This window comes from Tamandua tetradactyla, chromosome 20, assembly GCF_023851605.1.
Source record: "Tamandua tetradactyla isolate mTamTet1 chromosome 20, mTamTet1.pri, whole genome shotgun sequence".
Lineage (NCBI taxonomy): Eukaryota > Metazoa > Chordata > Mammalia > Pilosa > Myrmecophagidae > Tamandua > Tamandua tetradactyla.
Window position 1 is genome coordinate 42,183,956 of NC_135346.1, and position 11,580 is coordinate 42,195,535.

The following is an 11,580-nucleotide window of genomic DNA, read 5'->3' on the forward strand; positions in this document are numbered from 1 at the left end:
TATATAGACAATACCAGGCTCTGTGCTTAGGATTCACACACATTGACCTTCACAATAACCCTGTGAGGGAGATAAACCCATCTTAAGGATAATGAAGTTGAAACTCAGGAAGATTAAGGAACTTGCCCAAAGCAATGCAATAGCAAGGAATAGAATAAGAATTTGAATCCAGGAAACTAGATTACAGAGTAAGTATTAACTATTTTACAAAATTAAGAAAATGGCATATTGAAAATCAAATATGAAACTGCTGTATTGGAAATGTCTTCATCCCTTGAATGCCATCTTTCATGCCAGGAAGCATGAAGTCCCTCTTCTTCCACCCAGTTAAGTCAGTAAGTTCATGGCTGCTCACTCCCTGGATGAAAATATGCTGCTCAGTTCTGAGGGTTCTTAAAAAAGTTTATCAGAAATGCTTCTTATTCCTCATGCACTGGAATGCAATGATTTGGAGAAGGAATTGGGCTGGAGTCAACCTTCCATGCTCTGCAAGCAGTCTGCCAAAGAAAATAGTGATGTGAATGAGGTGACTCCTGGGTATAGTCTGTATAAGAGACCTAGTTTGAAGCAAATTGGCAAAAATGTGCTCATTTTTCTGGTGTCTGTCCATCTGGGCGTACTCTGTAACAACCTTTGCTTGCTTTGCCCTATAACCAAGGCTATAGTCGTGACATTCTTGCCTTTTGGAGAATAAAACAAACTGGTTCCATAGCTCTGGGAAGGCTGAGGCTTCAAGGAGATTTCTTGGTGTTCCCAGGGGCTTGTTTCTCCTGATACTGCCTGTCTCTACCTCCCACAGCCACTCATGCTTTCTGTCTATCCTTCTGTTTCCAGAGAAGTAAAACTACTTCCATTCTGTGTGTTAGAACATCTCAACAAAGATTTGATGGGTCAAGGGGAGAGGCAACATTGTGTCCTTCAAAGTTTTCTGCCTCCTCTTGGCTTCCCTCCTTCTTTTCTCTTCCCTCCCCTCCCATCCCTTTATCCCTTTCCTCTACTCCCCTTCTCTCCACTCCCCACCTCTCCTCTTCTCTCCCTTCCCTCTCCCTGTCTCCCTTTTAGGGCCAAATTCCCCTCCCTGTCATGCACAAATGGCTGTGCCCTCTCTGAAGCTGACATGCACTCTCTATAGTGGCACAATGTCTCTCAGAAAGCTTCTCAGAGCATTCCAAGAAATGTGGTTTGCTCCTTAAGAGGAATTCTGTAACACACTGCTGTTACACACATCTTCCTCTACCTGTTACGACCTCACGCATTTGAAAGTAACTATGCTTCTTCTTCAAAATCTATTATTTCTGATGTTCCCCCAACCCAGTTAACCTATCTACCTTGTTATTTATTACTAATATTTTACAAAGATAACAGTTTTATCTGTTTAAATTGCTATGCCTCTGACTCAGTTACTTCATTTTTTTTAAAGCTGAACAAAGTTGAACAAAGCCCAGGAAGGTGAAATGACCAGTCAAAACTCAACCTGTCACATACCTGGCACCAATGCACGTGTCCTCCCTTGATGTACTCCATTGCCTCCCTGAGATGTATCTCCCAAAATGTAGTTTACGGCATCACCAGTTTCTCCAGCCTGCATGCGCTTGGCAAGCTCTTTGTGTCCACTCCTTTCTCTCTGTGACCAGAGACTATGAAGAGAAAAAGAGAAAAGACAGAGACAAAGTGAACCTTGATGTCACTGGCCTTCCAAGGGCTTTGGCCAATCCACCTAGGAGCAGGATTTTTAAACCTTACGGAAGGATTGTGCTTTTAAATTTGGCCAGCCCCTGAGCATGGTTCCTCCAACAGCTTCCCTTTCCTCTTGGATGAAATCTAACCTTTCAACATAGCCCTGAATGATCTGCCCCCACCTCTCGTTCACCTGACTTGAGTTCCTGCCCCCTACCCCCTCCTGTTCTAGCTACCTAACCTCTGCACAGTTCTTCATGAGCCCCGACTCCACTCACATGCTCTTCTTCCAGCCTAAAATTTAACCCCTATCCCACCCACCACCTTTCACTTGCTTGACTTTTTCAGGTTCTACAGGTTTTCATTTATTTGTCTTCTTTGGAAAACCTTTCCACACTGTACTATGTGGAGGAGCCTATCTTTTGTTTTATCTTAACTGAACCTATAACCGCTAATAATTATTTGTTTATTCATTAATCTTTTCATGGTCTCTAGCTCCTATTAGACCTTAATGACCCCTGAGGGTGGTGCTTAGTGTAGTTCTTGGCACATTAATTGGCTTTCATTAACTAAGGTTACATGAATAACTGAATGAATAAACCAGATAGCATGGAAGCATTTTTTTTCTTTGCCTGTGACAGCTCATTTATTTGCCCATTTTGCAAGTGTCTTTTAAGCCTCACCTCCCTTGTGGATATTAAAGGGACCCAGGATTCAATCTGACATGGGATCCACCATCTAGAATCTTATGATAGAGTAGCAAGCTATCTGGGAGGCAGTGTTGGAGTACAATAACTGAGTACAGACTTTGTCTTTACCAAGTTCTATTATCTACAATCTTCTAAAATCTCCTTAAGGCTGTCTAACACGTTCCATCCCCAATACATTGTGATGACCCTTTAAGCTGTAAGGTCAGCTATATTAAAATGAGGTGGCTCCTTGCTGCTGCAGCAGTCCCAGTGATTTCTAGGTTCCAGCTTTGCAATTTCTAAAAGAACTGCAAGGACTCTTGGGCTTAGTGAGGAGTTTAATCTGTTTGCTTATCTGGAATTCAGAAAGCCAGTTGGGCTATTTCTTCCTTAAAGGAAAACATTTTACAATTATATGTTAGAGTGCTTATTCCAACCTTCCGAACCTGCACAAGCCCATTTACTCTCTGAAAACTCCCTGGACTAGCCTGACATCATTTTTATTTTAATTTATTCTTTCTATTTTATCACATAATCACCCTACTACATCAATAATGTTGCTTTGTAATTTAGCTCTGGTAAATGTGTATATGTGCATGTGTGTTTGTAACCTCTATCCTTAGGGAGTTATTTGAGGGCAAGAACCACGCAGTGCTTAGCAGAGTCTTGGGTATTCTGTAGGGTCAAGAATGTAGGCTCCAGAGTAGGATGTCACAGGTTGGGTTCTCTGGAAGCAAACACTGAGATGCAGTTTGGGTTACAGGATATTTGTTAGTCATCAACACATATGGAAGGGAGGTGGGAAAAGCAAATTGGGTAGTTAGGGAACAGGCCTAACAAGGCCTCTGCCAGCTGTGTGGTTTTGTTCCATGATGGGCCCAAACACCAGGGCTTTAATATCAAGTGCCTGCCTCCATCAGTCACTGTATGTGAATATCCCCCAGAAGGGCTTTCTGCAACTGAAGCAAATAGTGAAGGAAACAGAGCTGCCAGTCGAAGCTGCCTGTTGACAACTGGGGCAACAGGTCATCTGTGAAGGGGAATTTGGGCAGCCCATCTCCGTGTCCACCATAAAGTAGATGACACCATACAGTGCAAGTTTTAGGAGATATAAGTTTGGTGAATAACCGTGAATAAACTGAATCTCAGAGGTCTATGAGATAGCAATGACTGCTCCCAATTGAAAGCTTACAATGAATAGGCATTTTACCTGTCTGCTGCTTGATGTTCATGGGGTAATATGCCTGGTCCTGTGCTAAACACATTACTTGGTTCATCTCCTTTCATCATAACACATAACGCGAGTAAGTTGTAAAACCTGAGCTTAAATCCAGTCAATCTGACCCTATGAAAACTTTCTCATTGTCTTTACAGTGAGGAGAATACTTCCTCATTAAAGACAACTATCTTATTTTTTCTTTTCGAATTTGCTTTCTCAAGCCTCTTTAGGGTTTCAGAGGCTGGGCCCAAGGATTCAGAGAGTAGTAGCAATCTATTGTTCATAATAATCAAAGATACGGATAGGATGGGATGTTCCCAGGATGGGAACACAGAGGTGGGTTTTAAGGATTGAGTCAGGTCTCCTACAAATACATATTCAAGTCCTAATCTCTCACCCCCTTCTTTGTATGGGTGTAAACTCATTTGTAAATAGGATTTTCAAAGATCTTATTAAAAGGAGGCCAAACAAGATAAGGATGGACCTTAATCCAAAATGGTTGGAGTCCTTATAAGCAGAGGAGATTCAGGCACAGTAGTAGCAGGGGGTGACAGAAGGAGACAGATGTCCATGTGACAAGGGAGATATTGAATTATGGATTGCTGACAAGCCACCACAGAGTGTTGCAGACTTTGGAGACATTATGACCTGTTTACATCTCCTTGAATTTCAACTTCTGGTCTGCAGAGTCAGACCAGAAGACTCCTGCTTTTTAAGCCAACCAGTCTTTGGCATATATTATAGCAACCCTGGAAAACAAAGATAGCCATGTAGACTGAACCCCCTGCCAAGAAAGGGTCAGAAAATCCTCCTTCCCCGTCATATCTAGGAGTAGCTCAGCTGACAGTGGCCTTTGGGAAGACAGGAATGTATAATAAGAGTTAAAAAAAATAACCTCATGTATGTAATGTAAACTTCTTCCTCAATCTTATAAAATCATCCCCCCAAATCAACATTGTTCTTGAGGACAATTGTGTGAGTAGATTCTCTAGAAGAACTGGAAAAGGTGGTGAGATCTGCTTCCAGAGAGTGCTGGATGGTCACAGAGACAGCCCACTGAGACCCAGAATCCCAGGATAAGAGGACAACTGATAACTGGGTTTCCCTTTCACTTACAACAACCTATGTACTTATTTGATATCATTTCCATCTTATCATTGAAGGAATGATATCCACAGCAAATAATGGCATATCTGGGTATCATGACAACACAGGTCCCATAGCCTGAACTGTTTTCCTATGACCATAAGCTGTCATCACAAGAGGTTAGGGGAGCTATTGAAATAAATAAAAAATTGCTAATATTTTTAGTCCTCCCTTAAGTCCTTCACTTTAATCCCTTTGACCTGAGCTGATGAGGTTAAATGATAGTGAAAGCTCAAATAAGAATGCTTCTGAGTGATTATGTGTCTAATGAGAAGGAGCTCTGATCTTAGCCATTGCAAATCCCCCACCTTCCCCACATATGACAGTAATCACTGCATAATGAGAGTACAGTTCTCCCGGGAGATGCAGGGAGCCGGGGGATTTTCAGCCACAGAAAGCTAGAGATGCTGCAAACCATAGCCCCTCAGAATTGGGCATCCTGTCCCTACCATGATGATTTCTGTCATTGTAAAATATAATTCCAGACAGATAAACATGTTGCTTCAAGATGCCAGAACTTCCCCCTCTGAAGAGCAGCAGTGTTTATATAAAAAAGAGCCTAAACCTGAAAGTTTGCTCTCACTGCTATGTCAAAGACCCAATCAGAGCCATTCTCCTTTTGTTGCTTCATTTTCACTGAAACAGGCCTGCCTGCTAGTGGGGACATGTGCAGGACCCCAGTGTCCTCATGTCCACCCCAGGTGGGAGAGTGGGGAAAAGAAGGCCGAGCTAGGTAGAAGTTCTGCACTCTGAGTGTTTTCTCATTACCAGGTTTGTTCCTAGTGCTGATGATGCAATGGAGAATGTGAGTTCCTTGCCCTCATGGAACTCACAGTCTAATAAGCAAGGCAAGTAGGAAGATGTGGAATATATGTCAGGGATCCAAGGAATGTTCATAAACTCAGGAGACAACTCTGTTACTTAAACGCAGCCACAAGTGGGCTTGAGAAAAAAAAATAAGCAAAAAACTAAAAACTTAGTTATTAGAACCATTTCCTTTCTAGATCCATAATTCAAGGCTAAGACAGATGAAGGTATTGGGGAGCATTAGGATGAGTCACACTGCTCATACTTTACTCACTCCTCTAGGTGTGAAGAGCTGCAGTGGTATGTTGGGGTGCTCTAAGGGTTTCCTTCACCCCATTATTCATTATTCATGGGGACCACTTCACTAAATGTTTGCCTCTTTCTTTGGTGGCTTACATTCCTCTGAAAATTTCTTTGCCTGCAGCCACTACATGCCATCATTGTATATCATCTTTATTCTGGTTGAGGTGGATAAAGATGAGAAACATTTGGTGTCTTTGTTTATGTTTGATTCAGAGGGTTGAGTGGGAGTCTGAGATGAGCCCATAAACACTGCACCTTCATGACAAGTTCATGGAGATCTCAAGGTAGGAATCCTGATGAGGGTAGTTGGGGACCTTCTCATTCCTTCCAACCAGTTTATTCTTTCCCTTTTCCATCTCTATGTTTCCCGTTTGATTTATCCAAATTTTTCCTTATCTATCTTGTTTCCCTGGGTACTGTGTAGCTGCCTTGTGAACATTCCCACCATTGAAAGTCAGAATGCTTTTTTCTCTATAAAATAATCTACATAAGTTAGGGTTCTCTAGAGGAACAGAATCGTAGGAAATATCCATAAATATAAAATTTATAAAAGTGTCTCACGTAACCGTTGAAATGTAGAGTCCAAAATCCATAGGGCAGGTGGTGAAGCTGACTACTCAGATGAAGGGTCTGGATGAACTCCACAGGAGAGGATCACCGGCCGAAGCAGGAAGAGAGCCTCTCTCTTCTGAATCCTCCTTAAAAGGCTTCCAGTGATTAGATTAAGCATCACTCATTGCAGAAAACACTCCCCTTGGTTGATTACGAATGGAATCAGCTTTAGATGCAGCCAACGTGATCATGATTTAATTCTATGAAATGTCCTCATAGCAACAGACAGGCCAGCACTTGCCCAACCAGATAAACAGGTACCACCACCTGGTCAAGTTGACACATGAACCTGACTATGACATCATCCAACCAGGAAGTTGGAAGAGACTTGGTGGGAAGAGGCTTCAATTCCAGGAGCCTGCCCAGTGGGTGACATAAAAGTCAAGTGGAAAGATTTATAACCTATACAAATGAGGACCTCAGATATCAAGATGCTTAAGCAGCAACTTGTCAGTACCTAGGCTTGACCACATTCATCCCAGGTTACACCATACCAACACCCCTAAAATATATCCCTACCCCTGATGCACAAAGTCCACATAGCTCTGTGTCTGCTGAATCTATTTTTTAAAAACTCAGAAAACCATTGCTTTCAGAAGAATATTCCCAAACTTGCACCCATAGCTGGGCTGTCTTGTACTGGGTATAACGTGGTGAGAACAGACCCAAGCCTGGGGTTAAGTTCATGCTGCTGCCTCTGAATCTACCTCCCATTCTGCAGTTTCAGACAGACCTGGGAGTTCCTTGAAAATGGGAAGAGAGGTCTCGCTCAAACCTGTGAGTGGAATGTTCTCCTTACCCTCTCAGTTTTGCTAGCAACTTCCCTTTACCCTCTTCCTTCCCTTTCACTTCCCGGCATTTTTGGGAAAAAGAGCAGAGAAAGGAATTGCCGTATGTCTCCACATCCAACCCATTAAGTCCACCACGTCCAGCAGTCAATAGTCAGTGTCACACATGTGTGCACGCTGTCACATATTCAACACCTGAGGCTTGAGAAAGAGACAGACATTACATGACTGAAGAACATTTTTCATTTGGGACAAAGAGGGAATAAGTACCACAGTGAACTCATTGCCTGCATCTCCCCGCGTGGCGTCAATACATCTGGAAGCAGTGCACTCCCTAGAAGTTTAGACCATGGTTAAGGGGAGAAGGGGAATGTTCTTCATTTCAAAAAGACTAAGCTAACAGGTGGAGGCAGGGCCCGTCTACCCAGCCTTACCCAGAAAGTAGGAAAGGTTTTGGGTGAAGGTGTCAGCTCTGTCCACCAAGTGGACTCAGGGCTATAGATTGTTTCTCACCTTTCTAAACTTGCAGCCTAGCACCTAGACTCTAATGCACATGGTGGAGATATTACAGGCTACTTCTCTTTATTGTCTCTGACCATTCCTGGAGGACTGAAGGGGGATTTCTGTCCCTGTTGGACTTGTGTGGCCCCATCCTGCCCACTGCTGTCTTGAGGTCAGGAGAATGAGTGAGTAGGGGCATGACTGCTTGAGCCATGGCTGAAGTTGAAACTTCAATGAAATTTATGCTTCACAGGTCCCTAGAGATGTTTTTACATAACTTTTTTGGATAACTTTTAAGACAAAATTAAAGAAATTTTAATGTATTTTGAATATAGGATATCTGTATAGATGGACAGGAAGGACAGCCCAATGGTGGTGGATGTGCAATGTCATGTCAGTGCCCCTCTCTAAGGAGGGTCTTCTTTTAGAGACTGAAGCAGGCATTTCAATAGGCGCTCCAGCTCCCTCTTCATCTGAGCTCACCCTTCCGAGACACAGTAATCCCCCACCTAGAGGTGATGGAGACAGTCTCAACACCCTCCTATTTGAACAATAATAAGGTTTTAAATGGAAATTTTATTCTAGGTAGGGAAAACAAAAAATGTGGTACGTGGGGAAGGAAGATTTATGAAGGAGGGCGGGAGAGGCACCCCAGAAAGCAGGACAGGGGGCAGTGGCGACGGCGGCCGGGGGGACCTGGCACCTTTGGCACCTGCTGGTGGGCGCCGCTGGGAGCCGCTGGTTCACTGGCAGGGACGGGAGAAGTTCCACACAGACGCCGTTCCTGGAAGACTGGCGCTGATCCGGTTGGTTTCTGCTTGACGCGGTGACTATTCCCACGTCTCAGTGGGCACATCCTTTGCATGATATGGCGAATCCTTTTCCCTTGGCTTTTGTGAGGCCCCTGTCCCTTTGGGGGCAGCGACTGAGGTGTCAGGGTTCCTGTCGATTCCTTTGTGTGGGGGCCAGGGTGATCAGCATCTCCATGGTGGGGGAAGGCTCTAACTCTCCATCCCCTCCAGGTGTCTCCTAGTGGGGGCCCCTGACGCTCCTCTTGTCCCATATTTGCATCCACAGTGCTGTTCTGGAGACTCCAAGAGGACTGAACCTTAGGATCCCTGTACTCGTCCTGTCCCTGGTCCCTCTTTTTATCCCGCAGGTGGATGTAGGGACCTTTGAAAGCAGCTATATCTCCTCTGTCCACACTTGGGGCCTTGGCCTCCGAGTTCTTGGAATTCACACTGTTTGGACCAGGAGACCTGTCAGTGGCACAGGCAGGAGCCTGGCTCTGTGGCTTTCCCTCCAGTTGGAGGTTTAACTTGATATGTGATTTGTCTTTTTCATGCTCCCCCAAAAGGCTTGGTGATGTGGAGCATCCATCTATGACTAGACTCCCTAGCTTGAGCTGTTCTTCACTGAGGAATTGGGAACCTCCAAACTGACTGGTCCTTGGGGAATCTCCTGATTTGGGTCTGGGAACAGTGGGCTGTACTATGTTGGTGGATTCTTCATCTATTTTCTGCGTTTGTTCAGCGATATTCAGGAAAGGAGTGGGCGCTGGTGTGTCCTGATCAAGGGCAGGTAAGTCTCCAGGTGTTTTAGAATTGACATCACAGCCATGACCCTGTTGTGTTAGAAATAACTCCTCTTTCTCCGAGCATATTGTTATGTCTGCTTTCTTCACAGCTCTGGTATTCAGGAGCTTCTGAAGAATAATTGGAAGGTGAACGAAGGCTCTTGATGTCACATGGCTGAATTCAGGGTGTCCCTGGGGTAAGACCTATGAATAATGAAAAGAAAAACACCCTTTATGGAGAACAGAGTGTGAGAAGGTGGAAGGAACTTGCTCTTGCCTGTATTTGCCTCTAGGAGAAAGCTGAAACAAGCAGGCACGTGTCCTGCCAACCCAGGGGACACTGTGGAGATGAGCTGTCTGGGCCACTGTTCTCTAGAAAGGGAAGCAAGTCATAGTGAGTCAGCATTAAGGGAGCATAAGTGGTGGTGGAGTGGAGGGGCCAGTGGTGGAAGATGGTAGAGGAGGGACTCAGTGGAATCCAGGCAATGGATAGGTCGAGTTTGGAGAAAGGGTGATAATCTGAGGGTGTGAGGTCAGGGGAGGACTGCCTTCTCTGACTCTTCCTTGACCCTGAAAGAATGAGAGGGTGGAACTCAGTTCTCCCTCTTCTGCCATAGGCCAACTGCAGTCCTTCACTATGCATAAACAAAGTGACTTTCTACTTCAATTTCATGGGATCCTATGTTCCTTTCCTGCTCTTCTTTCTAAATTGTGTAAAACATTTTCCATTGTTCCTTCTTTGGAAAGCTCAGTGAAGTGCTTTGCTGACCTGACCCTCTGTGATATTGCCATCGGCATCCTCTGCTGAGTACACAGTGGTCTCTGGCCTCTAGTGTACATGTGTTCCCCCAGGTGGGATTCTACTCCCTGAGGCCACAGCCAGTGTTTAGTGTCAGGCTTTCAGAGACTCAGCCTCGCTCTCTAGACCATCCCTAAGAAGAGGCTTTGCTCACAGACATCAGATTTGGGAAGGAGGATGCTGAAGAATTGTCATGTGATCCTGCTCCACAGACGTATCTTACACTGCCTGAAAAACTACCCTGGGGACACTCAGTAGCAGTGCTTAAATTATACCGTGGAGTCCTCTCCCACCTCCAGAGAGATCAGTCCTTGAGTGTGGATAGAATCCGCTCTACCCGCTCACCCTGTTTCCCTAAAGGAAAGTTTCTCATCCTTACTGACAGGGCCCATCTCTGGAGTCTGTGCAGCCATAACTGATTTATTCCAGTGAGAGGATCAGGGCGAGTAAGAATCCACTCTGCTGGGGGATGGCTCTGGGGTTCCCTTACCTGTTTATTGTCTCCTTTTTCCACAAGTAGATTCCTGTGAAGGAGGAACAGAAAAAGAAAGAGCAACAGCCCATATGGAAAGTATGAGAAACAGAAAACGGTCCACATGGTAGAGTTCGTTCTCATCGTCCATGGGCCTCCGGGGCTTCTGGGATAGAGAACTGTCTCCATCTTCTGCAGTGCACACCTGCCTCAGGCAGGACTGAGCCCTGGGCACAGCGCCTGGGCTAGTCAGAGGTCCAGACCCGTGTCACAGAGGCACAGGACAGCAGGGGCATCTCAGGGAGGGGGAGGGGCAGGCAGAGGGGGACCCCACCCCCTCCCCTACCTCGAAGACCCCCCCAGCCCAGCCAGGTCCTTGCTTCTTACCCATCCTAATCTCCATAGGATTTACAGTATATCTGATGCATCCCGTGTTGCAATTTTCTAGTCCCTCCACCTTTACGTATTGACCTTGTCAGCTTTGACTCTTTCAGTTCCACATATTTGAAGGTTTTCTGTTTTCCCAAGTTTTTGTTTTCATCCAGTCCTTTATCCACTCAAGATCTCCTGTTTCCTTACGTCCTGCTTCCCCACATAGTCTGGCTTTGCCTTACATGGATTCAGACATAGAACTCAGCCCCTCTTCATGTTACCCCAAATAATTCCCTTATATAAAATAGCATGACTGAACAGTGTAGCTTCCATTAAATTTGCACAAGAGTGACAATGTAGGGAAGAGGTGTTAGCTGGGCCCCTGGCAAATAATTTAACAACTCTCTCAGAAAGTACCTATTAAGTTTCTTTTTGGATGTTCTGACTTAAGGCTTCTCACACCATCCCGCCCAGCCCATTCCGTGGTCCATGTTGCCCAACCCTTTCATTCAGGTCCCATCCGGAACATAATTCCACCCATGATCATACAGGGTGATTTCGCTCCCCCCAGGACCTACCCGACCGTCACACCGAATCCCATTTGGAGTTGCAGAGTGAA

At 45.0% G+C, this 11,580-nt stretch overlaps 1 protein-coding gene and 1 long non-coding RNA gene across 2 annotated transcripts; both read right to left on the reverse strand.

Moving 5' to 3' along the window:
• Positions 1 to 208: 208 nt before the first annotated feature.
• Positions 209 to 6,708, reverse strand: LOC143664567 (uncharacterized). The gene is made up of 3 exons (XR_013166517.1): positions 6,408 to 6,708; positions 1,486 to 1,637; positions 209 to 497 (listed from the first exon to the last, which is right to left on the reverse strand). It is a non-coding gene; the product is annotated as an uncharacterized LOC143664567 (long non-coding RNA).
• Positions 6,709 to 8,298: 1,590 nt separating this feature from the next.
• Positions 8,299 to 10,840, reverse strand: LOC143664568 (uncharacterized). The gene is made up of 2 exons (XM_077138086.1): positions 10,608 to 10,840; positions 8,299 to 9,522 (listed from the first exon to the last, which is right to left on the reverse strand). The coding sequence occupies exons 1-2, from the start codon at positions 10,776 to 10,778 to the stop codon at positions 8,368 to 8,370; spliced, it is 1,326 nt and encodes a 441-aa protein (XP_076994201.1). The 5' UTR covers positions 10,779 to 10,840; the 3' UTR covers positions 8,299 to 8,367.
• Positions 10,841 to 11,580: the final 740 nt, after the last annotated feature.

Bases quoted from the DNA above. Each gene is read 5' to 3' on its own strand.
- LOC143664568 (XM_077138086.1), bottom strand. From the start codon at position 10,778: ATGGAGACAGTTCTCTATCCCAGAAGCCCCGGAGGCCCATGGACGATG. The intron at 9,523-10,607 runs GTAAGGGAACCC...CATTATTCATAG, and splicing joins AAAAAGGAGACAATAAACAG to GTCTTACCCCAGGGACACCC.